This window comes from Rhipicephalus microplus, chromosome 3 (assembly GCF_043290135.1).
Source record: "Rhipicephalus microplus isolate Deutch F79 chromosome 3, USDA_Rmic, whole genome shotgun sequence".
NCBI classification, from domain to species: Eukaryota; Metazoa; Arthropoda; class Arachnida; order Ixodida; family Ixodidae; genus Rhipicephalus; species Rhipicephalus microplus.
Window position 1 is genome coordinate 106,578,694 of NC_134702.1, and position 17,027 is coordinate 106,595,720.

A 17,027-nucleotide genomic window follows, 5' to 3' on the forward strand; every position below is an offset into this window, starting at 1 on the left:
TTACTGAACACAAAATATCTTTATTCAATGCTGAACAAATATATAACATGGACGTATGTGTTGGTCTGAAAATTCCAAAGACGTGCAGTGCATATGGTGTACAAAAACGGCAGCTCCACAGTTTAAGCCATGGCTTTCAACACCATGGTGAAAGGCAATCCTGCATGCATCACATCCATTGGTATGCCGGAAGGTAATTTACTTGTACAGAGTCTGTAAAAAGATAAACAAATGATTTGTAGATGCCACACCGATGCAGGTGTTACTTTGTACACTCGTTTCACAGTGGAGATATCAACTGCGCGTTCTTTGTTGGAAAGGTTATGAATGTTTAGATTCGATGTTCATTTTGATACCGTCTTCATAGCAGTGCTAATATACAAACGTATGGTCTATTCAGGTCTCAGAGTTTCCCTACATTGGGAGCACTAGTTCATGATGCCACTGCTCCAGAGTCCTTTATTCTACAACACTTTTTCATCATGGACGGGAAATGGTGCCAATCAGCAGTGGAGACCTTTGATAATGTGCAGGTCAAACTTTATAGCGCAGCACGTGGCCGGCATTTATAACTAGTTCTCAAAGTCCACCACAAATCGCTCCCTCTTTTTGCTACACATGGTGCCCTGTACTGAAATACACCAAAATTCGCAACCATTTGCAGACTTGAGCATCAGGGGCTGCATAGCTTGCTGCAGGAAGCCGCCACTTGCCCAGACGCATGCTCCTCATCTCGCCTAAGGTTAGTCGCACGTTAAAGACAAACAAAAAAGGAACTGTGCTCAGGTTCATGACGCGTATATGACGTGAATTCTTTCACCCATGCCATTCCTCCCTGCTTAGCTTCAAGAGCACTCGTCCCGACGAGAGAAAAGAGTACTTACAGCGTGCGACAAATGTCGGTAAATGCGCTTGTGCTTGACAGATCATAAAAATTTTCGTGGTGGTCGATTCGTACTCCTCTAGCGAAGCCATTCAATGGTCACTCTGAAAAGTGTTGCAAGGCCTCTACCATTTCTTGGTGCGAAAAAGCTGCAGTGGCATGGGAAACCTCAACGAGTGACGTATCGCATGGCACCATGTGGGCAACGCTTATGGTTGTGACACTCGCCACCTTCCGGTGGACATGCAGATTCACCCTAACCTCTTCAGCAATCTTTCAACAAGGATGAAAAATCGCTCCAAACACTAAAAATTTACTACCGGCCCCACTTTGCATCTTACAGCTCCCACAAGATTTGCTCGATTAGCACTAGCCATGACCCAGCAGTGCGACACAGCTTAGAGAACATATTTTGAAAGTATCACAAGAACACCACAATGTACTTGTAGCAGGAGATCACCGAGCCATTCTGATTGATCATGATTCATTGATTGATTGATATGTGGGGTTTAACGTCCCAAAACCACCATATGATTATGAGAGACACCGTAGTGGAGGGCCCTGGAAATTTCGACCACCTGGGGTTCTTTAACGTGCACCCAAATCTGAGCACACGGGCCTACAACATTTCCGCCTCCATCGGAAATGCAGCCGGGATTCGATCCCACGACCTGTGGGTCAGCAGCCGAGCACCTTAGCCACTAGACCACCGCGGCGTGGCCTGAGCCATTCTGTCAAAAATTCCAACACTCTTATTACAAAATGCACGCAGCATGCTGCAATGGCAGAGCTCTTTGCCACCAATACCGCGAACAACTTGATGACCAAATATCGCATTCATAATGTCCATGACGCACTGTCTCATGCACATCTGTGCTTGCAAACTTGTGGCAAGCAAACTTTACAAAAAAAAAAAAACGAAATTGATACAACAGCGGGAACAATAACGTTTTGCTGGCAACTACTTTTTCTGTTAGCATAGAATATGTAATTAGCTGCAACTAATTACCAAGCTTGCTAGTTGCCCAAGCTCGTACATTTACTAAGCCGCTGCATTTGAAAACATTATGTCCAGTTGTTTCCAATTAGCTACATCCTTCCTTCATGCTTATTTCTTTTGTTTCAATCTTGCTGCTTTTGAAGCCACGACATACTCAAGGAGATCGCCCATTCAACAGATATACACAGCATTTAATACATACTGGAACATTTACTGTATCCATTGTGCAAATGCTGAATGCTAACGGCCAGAAAACTGGGCGATCTGCAAGGCAGCTTGCTCCACTGCAAACTCCTTGCGTACTATGAGACCCGCAGCGCACTGTACTTACTCGATTGTAGGGCAAATTATTTTCCAGATTTTTGCTACCTTAAGTCTAACCCCTGCATGAAAATCGAATACCGGAATTCATGTTTTCTAAAATTGCAACGATGCACAGAATTATTTTGTTTGTTTTTTTCCCCCTCAATGTCATCCCTAGCATTTGTTTAGCACATCACTACGCCTTAAAGAGAAGCATGTGTCTGGTTGGGGCATAAAAAAGAAGACGTCAACGAGGGAGACTCATGTACTGTTCGCCTATGAGGAATACAAGTAATTGTTTAAGTAAACTATTTTATATCTTCCTATAAAGTCTCGTGTCTTCAATGACGCTCGAAGAAAACATGTTACAACTGCAGTTGCATTACAACCAAGTAAATACAGTACAATGGCCCCAATGTGCTAGGTGCTCCACATTGAACAACAGGCGGCGACATTCCAAGTAGCACTTGTTGTGTGGAAAATGAGTCGCAACCACTGGAACTATGTGCCATGCCTACTTGTTTGCAGTGTCCAAAACTGGTGAGGGAAGCAGAGTGTGGCAACCTGCACCAACCTGTTTGACAAATCGGGGCAGGGCCAGAGCTGCCTGGTGCACCTCGGGAGAGTAGTACCGGACCTTCATGTTCCGAAGCTGCTCCTCGGTGAACTTGTGCACCGGATTGTGGAAGTCCGTGTCCTGCACAGGAGTGAATCAATTTCACACCTCATCACAGAGCAACAGTTGTTTTTTTTTTTAGGACAGCAGCAACCTCATGCTACAACCCAGACGACAAGACTCGCACGAAACTTATAGAAAACTGTATCACCATTGATACAAACAAAATAAAACATGACGATTCCTCTCTCGCACAATCACTTTAGAAATTGCAACGTGGCATCGTTCAGCCCCTAGTTTCAATGAATATCACAGTCTAGCTCTAAAACTGAAACTTTGAAAATTCTGACATTAATTACACCAATGTCAAAAGTGCAGGAGTGGAACATACAACACGGTTTGCTTCGACTGGTTTCAATATTTATTTGTACTGGGGGCATACAAAAAGCAAAATTTACAAGGCCTGCAATTTACGTCCACATGCCCCGTAGTTTTTCAAAGCCTTGTTCTTACACTAGAATGTCATTCCAAGTGCCAAGCAAACAAGTAAGCACCCGAACTTGGTTTAGCAGCCAGTGTTAGTACAGACCGCTCGTCCCAAATCTTCGCAAAAGAGGGGGCCACAGAACTCACGGGTGATGTGGAGCAGAGCAGGAAGCCAATCTGTCCGCTGGGGTAGGTGGGCGTGTAGATGGATGCATAGTTGACCACGGGGAACAGGGTCCGACACATGTCCATCATCTCTTCAATGAGCTTCAGGTCAAACCACATGGACTCACCTGTTTCGAGAAAGAAGAGGCAGAACAAGAATAAAGCAGAATGAAAGAGCACATAAAGTTCCCATGCTGATTAATGCTAATGAAACGTAGCGAGAAACTCCGGCTCTGCTCATTGCCGCTGCTCCGGTCATCCGTACGTTCATGCATCCAATCGTCCTTAGGGCCATCCATGGTATGAAATCATGGTGACCTTAAAACTTTTTACAATAATGTCTGCAGAGAGCGCATACCACGCATTTAAAATCTGCGATGACGCTGCCATTTGCTGGCAAGTTTTTTTTTTTTTCTTTGTTGTTGTTGTTTTTTTTTCTCATAGTTTGGACTGCCAAGTTGGGGAGAGTGGCCCTTACTCAAGCGCAGCCTTTAGTCGAGTGTATACAGTACTAGGCACGCCTAAGTGGGTGGGCCCGGATCAGTTCTCACTACGGCGGATATTTTGCAACACCTAAATCTATTGCATTTACTCTACTGTAATGCGACAACGATTGTAACACGGGGGCGACTTTTCGTTCTGTCCAGAAAGAAAAAAATAAAAGGCTGTTTGCATCATTCAGCTTTTCCAGACAACCTGAATTTTGGTAGTTAATTGTAACGCGAAGGTTGCCTTCAAGTAGCAAAAATATGAAAAATGACTATCATTACATTTGAGTAAGCACAGTCGGTACACACTGGCATATTTTCATTTCACAGCTATAGTTAGGAACTGGAAACCGCTCTCTCACAGCCACGATTGGTTTTGCCACCTGTCACACCTCTCTCGACAATGTACGTATATTAGGCTTGTGCGAATATTCGAATGCTTCAGATAATCGAATGAATATTACAGTATTTGAATTTGCCTCGATTCTAATTTAAATTACTGAAAATTTCTAAGTATCGCAAATGAACAAATCAGTCTATAATAGCCCTTCTGTACAAGTTGTTTCTCTGCCATGTTCAAATGCTAAGCTGTGAAAGCACCTATTTGAATGTAGTATATTCTTGTAAAGGTGGTCTCACTGCGTTGAAGAAGTACTAAGGGGTGAAAACACCTATACAAAAAAAAATTCACACTGGCGCGAAGCCCCAGTCTAAGGTTAAATGAACAGCCCCGCCGTGGTAGTCTTGTGGCGAAGGTACTCAACTGCTGACCCGCAGGTACGGGGATCGAATTTAGGCTACGGTGGCTGCATTTTCAATGGAGGCGAAAATGCTGTAAGCCCGTATGCTTAGATTTAGGTGCACGTTAAAGAACCTCAGGAGGTCAAAATTTCAAGAGCCCTCCACTAAAGCATCTCTCATAATCATACAGTGGTTTTCGGACATCAAACCTCACATATCAATCAAGGTTAAATGAACATATTACCCTCACATCCATTCGTCATTTTTCAAGTTTGAAACCGCGTTATCTGGCTCATATGCTAGTGTAGTGAATTTTAAAATGCAACATATTTTACAGGTTATCATCTGAATTCTACCGAAAGTGAAATCCTGCTACTATTCTAAGTTGTTTCCACCTCCTCTCAACCAAAAAAGAATCGCATTTACACAGGCCTTGTTTAAATTTTCAAAAATATTGTGCAGGTAAGTTGGGTCATCGGCAAGTATGCCCATTTTATTTTATGTTACATATACTATTCAAATGCTATTCAAAATTATTCCACCAGAATCGATATTTGCTTCAAACCTAAAACTCACTATTTGCACAAGCCTGATGAATATGCATTTAATTTTGCTCGATCATAATGAGAGCAATGGCGCAGATTCACCTTAGGGTATCCTTGTGCAATGAGGGTACTTATATCCCAGCACACTCTCAGAGCCAACAGTGGGGTACAGAGTACCTTTGTAGTTCATAAATTTAGCTTGTCACCAGTTCCTTGCATTTTACATAGCAATAACTTTGTTCTCACCACATTCATGCACATAGGCACATTTAGGAGATTGGGAATTGCAGATACAGCCTTGTGAGGAGCCTTGCGATGCCAAGAACACACTGAACTCAAATTACCGTGACCCACATGTGGGTTCTTACAAGGGACAGGCTAGAACATAACCACATGCCAAAACACAGAAATTCCACTAGTAACATGAGCAAATGCCACACTACTACAATAAGTAGCCCTGACTTTTGCAAAAAATTCATTTCTGAACCCTAAGAGATCAGTGTTAAACTTCATGACCAACACAAACAATTGTGTACTAGCATGGGCTGGAGCATGCAAGCTGTGGCTGGGGTGTTTTCCCAGTAGACAAAAAAGAGAGACCATTACTTGCCTTAGCTGTTTGCAAAAGATTGTAAAAAAAAAATACCTAACCTTCATCCTGCCAGACAACAAGAACCTCACCATATTCTCAATTTCTGTTTTTTTTCCTAGAACTAAGCTGTTCAGACATTTCCTTAAGACTACGGTATTTGAGAATCTGTCTTGTTAGTAGACGCACACTGTAAGAATACCTGTAAATTTGTTGAGAGTTAAGTAATATTTTCTTTGAGGAGATCGTTGATGATGAAATCTCATTTTGTACTGAATTTCACACCAAGAAAAATGGCTTGACAATGTGTCACAAGGTTAGATGCAGTGAAAAAAGAGAATTTTGAGGGCTCATTTTTTTTGTTTCACGCAACTTTAGTGAAAGCAACCAGATAATGAAGACAGGAAAGGCATAGGGAATATTAACTTCCTATTTTCATCAGTTGAAGTAATGCTCAATTTTAAGTTTCTGAATTTCGAGAACACAGAATCACGGGACAGTGACAGGCCTTTCTCACGATTCACAAGTCTCTGCACTGCACACTGTCCCGACTAGTCGCAGCACCTGTCATGCTTCAAGTGAAAGTAAAGTTCGAGCTTCAAATGCCGCAACACAGAAAAGCTAGCCTTACAGTTACGGAAAACGTCTAGTATGTAGTGTAGAGAACAAACTGATAAGCCAATTTAACCGTAGTGATGAACTTATTACACCTGTCAGCACAGACACGTTTCGGCAGTCACAGAGCCAGTCAGACACATGAATATAAGATAATACTAATTGCTAGGGTTACACGTCCTAAAATCCAGACACAAGAAGGCATTTACCTTGAGAACAAAGAATTCCACCTGGCTTAAGGACTCTCTTGAGTCCCTCGTAATATGGCTTCTGGAACAAGGCTTCTGCTGGGCCTGGGGAACATGAACACGAAAAATGATGAGAAGTCTGTCATCTGGAACTGTGTCACTGCGGTCATGTGATGTTCTCAAACTAACCGCGCTTGCACTACTCCACTGAAAAGGCTTGCTGTCAGGCAACGCACAATTGATAATTATATCTGGGGTTTCACAACCCGACACTATGATACGATCGTAAGAGACATGGTAGTGGAGGGCTCCGGTGCTCTTTAACAAGCACCGACATTGCACGGTACACCGGCCTCGGCCATTACATTTTGCCTTTACTGAGATACGACCGCTACAGCCTGGATCGAACTTGAGACCTTCAGGTTAGCAGCAGAGAGGTAATGCAGAATTAAACAAGGCAATATAGCATATGATGAAGAACACTAAGTGGTATTTTGCAATGATTAGTCATTTTACGCCGCCCAATAGTTGAAGTTTGAGTTTGCTGGTACAATGAAAGCCTGGAAGAAGAACCAAAAAAGAAAAACAGGACGAAAAAGACATGTATTCGTATGGTCTTTCTGGTTTCATTGTTTAGAGCTCCTTCAAAGGTGTTAACAGATTCCTGCCATGTCTTCATCCTACACCAATTGGTTCCTTAATTGATTGATTGAAAGATCTAAAAAAAAAGTCAAAGGTGACAAATAATTCCATAATGAAAGCCTGTATGCTGATAACCCGAGATTATTTAAGATGAACCCACAGCTCATTACATAAGCACTTTCATATTGTAAAGCAGAGTTCAGTTCCACCTTGAAGACTTACTATCCAAGCAACAATATGACTGAGAATTTTCGCACTTCTTCAAGTCTCCAATAGCACCACCAACAAGGAGTACTCTGGCACATAAATTTGAAGCACACAAGTTTTTCTTAAGTTCCACTGTATTAGGTAAGTTTTATATAGCACATCGCACTGCTTTGAGGATGCAAAAGTGAGAAGTCTCCAAAATGAACATTATTTTAAGGTGAGCATTCTGTTATCATTGTTTGTATGCTCCCATAGTTCTAGCAGAATATGCTAAAACGTTTAATTATGTCGCACCAACATGACAATGACTAGCCTACATTGCTAAAACATTTGAATTGCATGGAATTGAAGTGAAGAATTTGACACGAATGACAGTATGTGAACTACGTGCTTGGACAAGGCAGTCAGATCTCACCAACAGGGTCGGAGGAGTCTGTGATCACGACATCGAACTTTCGTGTCGTCTCTTTGATGAACTGGACACCATCTCCAATCTTGAGCTCTAATTTCGGGCTGTTGAAGCCCTCGGCCATAAAGGGAAGGTACTTCTTGGAGACTTCCACAACTTTCTGCACACATGCGCCGCATCCGTGATGCAAAAGTAAAAAACATGAGAAAGAAAAAAAAAGAACTGACCACATAAATAATTACATAAGGCACTTGAAGCAGGACATCAGTGTCAAGGATAACAGTTGTATTTTTTTAATGAACTAATGAAATGTCTCGGTTCTCACAGCCTGTTACTATCACTTTATGACCACGGTAATCACACATGCACTTCAAAGCAAGGCATAGAAACAGCCCCTGCCCTTAGTAGCATTCAGGTTCTGCTTCAGGGAGAATCTTTTTTTTTTATATATATATTTGGCTTCATACAATCTAAGTATGTAGTACACTTTTGTCCCTTTCTACTTTGCTGAAGCAAACTCATTATGGCACGAAGAACTTTACTGAAAGCACCCTGAGAAGCAAAGTGATTATTTTTTAAAAATTAATGCACATAGTTGGGCTCATTAACATTATCATTCGGTATCAGAGTTAATTAATGTCTCAGCAATACCCATCGTTTCCGTTTCGGTCACATTTTCAATATGGTATTATACATATAATGAATGACATGCAACCAAGCTTTGTCACAAATAGTTGTGCATTGAAGACTGGACAAGTTGGGACTGCATCTTCAAACTTGTCGCAGCACATAAACAAGTCGAAAAAAATGATCAAGAAAAGGATATATATATTATATAAGTGGTTATATCAGAAGAAAAGAAAAGGAAGGTGCCGACCCGTAACTGTCTCTCCTTACGAGGACACCTCAACAGGTCAGCAGAGGAATGGGATATGGGGAATAAAAGATATAGGGAGAAGGAAGGAGGGATAAAAAGAATAGAAGGAAAATAGACGGAGAAGAAGCCGCCAGCCAACGAGAGGAAAAAAGAAGGAGATAGGAAAGTGGGGATCCGGTCGAAGCAGTCCAAGGGCGGGGTGCCACAATGCGAGAGCTGCACGGCATCAGGAGACCGCGGAGGGCGAACCAGTCGGCGGGAGCTACGCTGAAGTCGGAGATCGCGAGGGCACAACCGTCCAGCTTGAAATCCTCCGAGCAAAGCGAAGAAAAGGATGGGAAGGGGTACCCTATTGCTCGTTAAGTGAAGATTATTAGCTTTTGAACTTTGTTTGGACTTCATAAAACATTACTAGCACATACTAGTCCATGAAACAATTACCTTAACACAACCCTGTCTCAAACACACTTAAAAATGCTACTAAAATGCTCCTGCCCATCCCACTACCGCACAATCCTTGCTAAAAAAAAACGACACTGTATTTACACGAGTAATGTATGGTATTAAGGGGATCCAGAAAATAAGTGCGCAGAATCAGTTTTCTCAGTAAGAAGCCCTTGGGTGGCAGGGTGAGTGCTCCACGAGAAACCCTGTCACTGCCTTTTAATGCATACAAATGCATGCAGGGACTCGCACATACTTCCAGCAAAAGGCAAAAGCACTGCACTCATAAGATTGTGCAGGGTTCCCCTTCAGAGGGGGAGGGAGGCAAAGGTTTGTCCCAGCACCCCCCCCCCTTTCTATTCAGTCAATGCATGAGGCAGACTTTGAAACGCACCTTTTACTGGCAGACATGCAACTCACCTCGTCAATCTCGCACTGTGTGACTGAGACTACGCTGGGGTGCTTGACGACTTCTCGTGCAACACCGCCATCGCCACCACCGATGATCAGCACCTGAATGATACAATCCCATCGCTACACTAAGACCAGCAGTGGTGAACACTTTTCACCCACTGGAAGAGCACATTTGAGTGTGGCACCAGCACTACCCCCTAACTTTTTGCAATGACAACCATCACTGTTCGTTTTGCAAGGTCAACTTTATGCCAGAAGTTAATGGGCCACTTCGTCGCACGAGAATGTGCACCTAGGGAAGACAATCAGGTTTTACAGTCTGTGATTTTGACGATGCAGACAAATGTGGATGCCAAACTATAGCACAAAGTTCACTGCTGTTTACTAAGGCACAGTGTCGTACAATGGTGAACCTTGTTACAATTCAGAGAGTGTGTTTGTGGTCTATCTTTGTCTAGGCAGGAGCATTGTTGGAATGATAGCACACGACCAGCTAGCCCACACCTTTAGCAAGGTTTTGTACACATCCAGTGGTTAAGGGTCATCAGAAGCCACTACGAATCACAGCACTGTAGGAGAGACTACTAATCCAAGCAGGGTGTAGTCACACTTAAATATCACTATATAATCATTGCAGATTACAGCTTTTTCTTTTTTTTTCAGCTTCAGACATGCAGAAATAAGACAGCTGAAGCAGAGCTCCATCACAGGGTATATATTTCACTTTGCAAACAGCTGTGCACATTTGGGTAAGGAAAATACAACCTGGCTCTGCGAGGCAATTCATATAAAAAAAAAGTGGTCAAAAAACAACAGCTCTCTAATTTATTCCTTTGAGACTTTATAGCTAGCAAATTTTCTGCTTGCAAGAAAATAAACTAGAAAATTTTGTAGGAATCTGAGAAGTGGAAGTTTACTTGTAGAATTTAATTTTCTGAAGTTGTGCAGTGGGTTGTGAAGGAAACAGTAACAGAAGCCATCAAATTGGAACACTTCATCCTTTTATAACATTCTCAGAGTACAGCATGCAAGAAATAATGAGGCTTTAAGGGTGCCAAGGTCCTTGCATAGAGCTTAGGCAGGTGCCCAATGCCGGCTTGCCCGGTAGTCAACAATAATGATGAGAGAAGGTTCACGAAAAAAGGAAAAAAAAAAGCTACGTCCATCCCTTCTTTACACGAAGACACAAAGGAAGCTTGTATAGTGGATTTTTTTTTTTTTTTGCCCTGAAGGAAAAGCTACAGAGGCAGAGATTCTGCGCATGAAGTCAGGTTTAGTGCACATTTTGCACCAATGCAAAAAGCAATTACTGCACAGCATAAGTGCTGCATACCATTTATTTTGCTTATTTAGATGGGCATTTGTGAATAAATTTCATATCAAGTTTCTGAAGAGCCAGTAGGAGACAGACTCACTTAAAGAAGCAGATGCCACATCCCGCTTGAGATTCATGAAAAATGCACAACTTCTAATGTGTATAGTGACAACATATAAAGTAAAACAAATAAAGATATCTCACTGGTGTGTTCCACATCCCTACTTAAAGAGCTTCCGGTAGAGAATAAAGTTCGTTCATATTTCCCATTGAGAAAACATGGACACAATATTGGGACCGCACACATTAGTGGTACATTAGCAAACTTTCACTTCATTGCATTCAGATCACTGCCAAGCAAAGCTGTTAGTGAGCATAGTTCAGATTTTGCCAAAAGCTCTGCAGTTGGTGAAAAACTTTCGTTGTAGCTTGGTGCTACAAACAGGCAGAGATAATTTTTTTTTTTTTCGTAAGATACAGTGACACAGCAGATACATTTTACAGCATAAACACCACCTGCCTACACAAAAGTATCAAAATATTATGTAATAATACTCAGATGAGAAAAAAAAAAAGAGAAAGAATGTGCAGAGGCTCACATCTTTGGGGTCCGGATGGGAGTTGAGGGGCAGGAACGTGATCATCTCCTGATAGGAGAACTCGTCTCGTTCTGTGCACTGGATAGCATTGTCCAGGGCCAACACAGTCCCAAATGACTTGCTAAAATGACAGGCATATATAGTTGTCACGACACTTTGCTGCCTTTGAAGTATTCCTTCAGATACGCATTTTACTTGCGAGAAGCACACGCTAGATTGTACTCTATCTCAGTACAAGCATACGCTTCGCAAATACAGTTCACTGCTCCAATACCAAAAGGTGTTCAATCATATTGGGCACTTAATGTATGTTAAACAAGTAAGGTACAGGGAGATTTCCACAGTCTGACTTCTGTTTTCATCATGTGGTCAAGATGCCCAAGGAATTGCACGCACAATCTAATGCTTAATGGCACAATTCCAGTGATCAAGGCCTGGGTAGTACCCTTCATGTGTTGCTGGTATCCCTGGGCTAGAAAAAATATTCAGCACCAGCAAACAAATATGCGAGAGAAATGGCATTAATATGTGCTACTGTGGTGTCGTATTTCTTACGTTTTTTTGTTTGCCCGCACTGCATATGTTTTCGAGTTTCGTTGCACAACTTGCCCAAAACATGGCACCCCTGCAGTCCAAGGACTGCACTGTGTAAACCCGATTTCTTTGTCAGTTAGAAAAATAAGCCAGTAATGCCAAATGTGGGTGTCCTTAACTGAGTGGCAGGGATGGCACAAGGAGGTCAGCTGCTTGCGCAAAACTTTAGCCTCCCTTTATTGCTCCTTGAAAGAATTTATTATTGTCGCTGCCTCCGTGCCCTAGAAGAAATATCTTTCAAATTTAATGCACAAAGAAGAACAGGGTCTGACCATTCGTTTGGTTAGAGATATGTCTAAATAAAGCCTTTAATTATGTATGTATGTTGTCTAACATGCAATTTACTGTATGTGTTAAATCTGAGACCTACTTCTAAACAGCCCGTGCAACAGCACTGGCTAAAGACGACAACAAGCATGCACCTTAACTCCAGTCTGGTTATGTGCACAGTGACAAAACCTGTGCAGCAGTCATGGCATGTATGTCGCACACTATTGTCTCAATCTACAGCACAACTGAAATAAAACAGTATGCTTACCTCTTAAAGACAAGGATGTCCTGGAAGTTTGAACGTTCTTGGTGAAGGACTTTTTCGACGTCCACCGAAAGAACGGGATTGTTGTTGGTGTTCACAATCTCGGTGAACCACCCTTCCTTCAAAACATTCATACCTGGGTGCATGACATGTACAGAAAATTAAACAAGTCGGTATTAAATTTTTAAACTCGCACATTAACAAAGTTTTAAACGTGCTTTTTTTTCTATTCACGTTTGAATAATAGACGTTCTTTGAGCGGCGACATAAGCTAAGCAAGCACAGCAACATAAACTAAGAAAGCACAGCTTGTGCACTTGGATGCAGTGGCCATGAAATCCGCGCGATATAATCAACGCATGCCGGACCTGAGGAGTCAATGCCTCTAAATCAGCGAGATAAACTTTATGACGCCTGAACTTGAGCTCGTTGTAAGGGCTTCGTCGTGGAAAATAGCGCTTATGACGTATGTCTCTATTTTGCTGCTTTTATTCGCTATGCTTCCCGTAACAAAACGAGAGATATTTTCGAGCGCGCCGGCCACGCCTTCTCCATCGTCGTCGTTACGTCAGCAAATTCGCGCTTTCCTCCATCATCATTTCTTGCACACATATGCCGCACCGTTGACGCGGCTGGTTATAAAAGGTGTTGCATAAAGTAATTTCGCACCGGCGCAGCTGTGTCGACCGGCGTGCATTGCCAAGATAAATGCGACTCCCAAACAAGCAAATGTCGACCAAGAATAGAAGACGGATGACATACTAACGTGTACGAACTACGTACAATTGACCGAAGGACGTCCTCAAGAAGGTTAATTAGTACGTCGAAAAGCAGAAAAATTTGCAACCCCTTGGCGAAAGCACCGGCACTCAGCCGCAACGTAAATTGGCCTCGTTCCAGAGTCCACTCACCGTCTTAAAGTCGGGGGCGGCGCGAGGATGCGATGACCGGTTGCGAAGAAACCGTTTGTATCGGTGTAAATCGACGAACGTTCTGCACGACGGTGTCACCGGTGCAACGGCGAAACCAGACAGACCGCGACCGGCGACGAACGGAAACACGTGCATGCCCGCGACGCCAACGCCGCGGGCGGACGCATCCGCTTTTCTGCATGCACGCGCGTGCGCACAGAACACCATGCGTGCAGCCGCAGATGCCAGCGCCTGGCCGTTATGGCCAGGCCGTGCGGCAAAACCAGAGAACACCTCTGGCGAAACTCGTGGCCCCACACGCGTCCATAAGTCACGCGTAGTAGCCGCGTGCACATAAGCACGTGGACAATGTGGTCTCGATGTCTAGCCCACCGCGACCGCACTTCGACGGGGCGAAATGCAAGAATGGCCGTGGTATGTTCGGTCCGCAACCCCTGTCGGTACGGAGTTTTCCGCTACAGCGACTTCCGAATTTAATTAAAATGTACCTCTCCATTCGTGGCACGGAAGACAGTTTTTGCAAGTGGCTCGTAAATGCGTTAAATACAGGTAGCGTGGGCTCGAACGATCGCGGTTTTAAATGCGTGAAAAACGGTCGATTATCGAGAGGGAATTTCTAGGACCACGCCGTGCTTCAATACAGGTGGTGATCGGCCGTAATCTCGCGTTTTCTGGGAACTAAAGAGCGTCTATGGCTTCTATATGTAACGAAAGACGCAAAACAAGAGAGACTGCACGCGTATACTCACGGGCCATGGCTGGGCTGAGGTGAACGAGCTGCTCCGGCGTGCGCCCTACTCCACTGACACAGAACAACTCGAGAGAGTGCGCTACAGTGAGAGTGTCCAGAGTGTTGCGTTGCCGATTAGATACCGGATGCTTAGAACAGCATGAAGCAGCTGGGTTATACCGGATGCCTCTCAGTCATGGCCATATCCACTCCGCTGATACGAACTTTCTCTCCGTGCAGATCGAGGGGATCCTTATCAGATAAGGCCCCCGCGCCGCCTTTGTCGCCAAGGAGGGAAGCGTGACCAAAAGAACCGTATTGCTATGGAGTGGCCAGCTATCAAAAAACTAATTCCATATCGCTTTGTCACATAGCAATCTCACCATGCAGATGACTCCATAACACGAAGGTCATATATACACTTGAAGATCTACTGATGACAGTTTTAGTTTAGGAGCTGCAGATCTCGCGCTATCGTCACTTGAGTGCTCCAGTTAAGAAGTCAAATGTGTATGTATAATGATACGATTTTTCCCATCATGGATATCCAGTGTTCTCAGGAAAAAACTGTTGACATGAGAAGTGTTCTCTGTAAGTATACCAATATATTGCTTATAATCTTAAAATTTGACTCGTGTGTTATTGTAGGAATACAATGTATTGACAACATTTACTGTGCTTTGTGTGTTGAAATGAATGATTCTTAACTTGAAATGCATATATTCCCCTGCTGTAATACCCGCTAATGGAGCTGCAGGTATCTAATTATTAAATACAATAGCTATTCTATCTGATTGCTGATATAACAAGTGAAAATGGGAAAAACAGCGCGAAAGGACACATACCACAAGTGAAGGCTCACACAAGACGGGCACCGTGTTCCTTCACTCATTCTACATCTCCTTTGGCACTTTCTTATGTGCACGAATGAACAAGTAGTCAAACAAGCCACACTTCAGGAACAAGTGAAAGTTTCATTGACTGAGTCCAGTACCGAGTTAAGTGCACTTAAAAGTTCCGTGCACGGTACTTCATTTTGATCTTGTAATACATGGCCCTAATCAGTAGCTGTAACATTCAGGCAACCACACTACATACAGTGGACGGTCATAATGTAGTATACTAAGGTCATTCTCCATCTGGAGGTACTTCCCTCTTTGACATTTTGCCCCACATAGCGAGGCATTATGCACACTCGCTAGTTTAGCAGATCAGCATACTACAGCGCCATGTGTGTATGTACTTGCACATGTAATGTTCATGCATAAAAAGGGGTAAAAGAAAACTATGTAAATGATATGCAGATATTGTTGCAATGTGTAAGCACACCTCGTTTGTACCATGAACCAAGCTTTTGCAAGAAACCGACATGAATGCCATTCACAGTGGTGCCAGCTCCCATAATGTAAAACGTCATTCGTGTTCATTACTAACTTAATATTTATAGTTGGATATATGTAATGCTAATAAATGAAGTGGATTCAAACTACATACCTTTCAACATGTAGAAATAATGAATTTTGGCCAATTCTGCTGCACGTACTTTTTCACACCAATCTCTTGACTAGGGACCACCCCCACCTGTACCAGCCTCGCTGAATTGAGTATTGTTGGAACTTTCGTTCTACACTAGGCAAATAAAACTGAACATTATATAGAATTCTATATGATGTCTTTTGGTTTTCATCACATTCAAGCTTCCACGTACCCATTTCAGCACCCCATTTTCAGATTTTGAATGACTACAAAAAGATTTTCATGACACTGTCTACAGGTAAGGTTCAAGGCTAAAAATCGGCTAAGACAGACTCTATCACATTGAATCAGATGGGAGGTTATATGCAAAATATTGTTTCACATAGACAAAATGCACGCTATAAATTTGTTCAAATATTTTCTTTGAAAAATGATATTACCTGAAACATTCTGCTGTTACTGTTTCACACTCGAAAGACAACTGCAAGTTTTTAAGAATAGTGCTTAGTCATGGAAAAGACAACATGCCTGACAACTTGTGCTTGTACAAACGCTGGTGCACCCATACACTTGACAGTTTTCTAGGCGACTCCAAGTTCCATTCTCGGACTAGCTGTGGAATATGCAGGCAGTGTTTAATTTATCAAATGCTATACCCTTAGTTTCCAACAACAGAACATTTAGAATTTTCCCCTCACGTCTTGGCTACATAGGGGAATGTTCTTCAAGACAAACTGTTCCACTTAAGTAGTAGCTCTGAGGACGATGTCATGTGCTTGTGCGAATAGGAAGTTTGAAGCGAATAGTAATTTGGTCGAATAATGCTGAATCGAATATATCATATATTATAAAGAAAATGAGCAGATTTGTCAAGACCCAAGTAACCAGCACAATATTTTTTTTTAAACTTAAACAAAGCATGCACAACTGTGTTTTTTTGTTGTTGTTGTTCAAAGGGAAGTGGAAGCAACTTGGGAAAAGTAGCACAATAAAACTTCAGGTAAAATGGAACTGATAACCCATAAAATACATTACATTTTAAAATTTAGAGCCTATAAGTCGGTTTAACAAGCTTTTAAACGTATAAAATTATGGAACCATGCCAGGGTAATATGTTCATTTAACCTTGAAGGGGGGCATTGCAGCAGTGCAGATCCTTCTTGAATGTGCACTTTTACGATACAGCACCCCTCCAATGCAGCGAAACCATCTTTACAGAGGGTTACACGCGGAT

At 42.6% G+C, this 17,027-nt stretch overlaps 1 protein-coding gene across 2 annotated transcripts; it reads right to left on the reverse strand.

The window, feature by feature from the left end:
• On the reverse strand, positions 1–14,479 carry SpdS (Spermidine Synthase). 2 transcript variants are annotated; one of them, XM_037422817.2, is made up of 9 exons: positions 14,337–14,479; positions 12,659–12,791; positions 11,527–11,647; positions 9,619–9,711; positions 7,884–8,037; positions 6,641–6,724; positions 3,436–3,581; positions 2,761–2,883; positions 1–213 (listed from the first exon to the last, which is right to left on the reverse strand). In XM_037422817.2, exons 1-9 carry the CDS (start codon positions 14,341–14,343, stop codon positions 199–201), a joined length of 876 nt encoding a protein of 291 aa, XP_037278714.2. In that variant the 5' UTR covers positions 14,344–14,479; the 3' UTR covers positions 1–198. The 2 variants fall into 2 exon arrangements, with proteins under 2 accessions (XP_037278714.2, XP_037278725.2); XM_037422828.2 differs by lacking the exon at positions 14,337–14,479 and adding an exon at positions 13,567–13,703.
• Positions 14,480–17,027: the final 2,548 nt, after the last annotated feature.

Bases quoted from the DNA above. Each gene is read 5' to 3' on its own strand.
- SpdS (XM_037422817.2), bottom strand. The intron at 9,712-11,526 runs GTGAGCCTCTGC...TGTATCATTCAG, and splicing joins CCCATCCGGACCCCAAAGAT to GTGCTGATCATCGGTGGTGG. The intron at 6,725-7,883 runs GTGAGATCTGAC...CATGTTCCCCAG, and splicing joins AGACTCCTCCGACCCTGTTG to GCCCAGCAGAAGCCTTGTTC.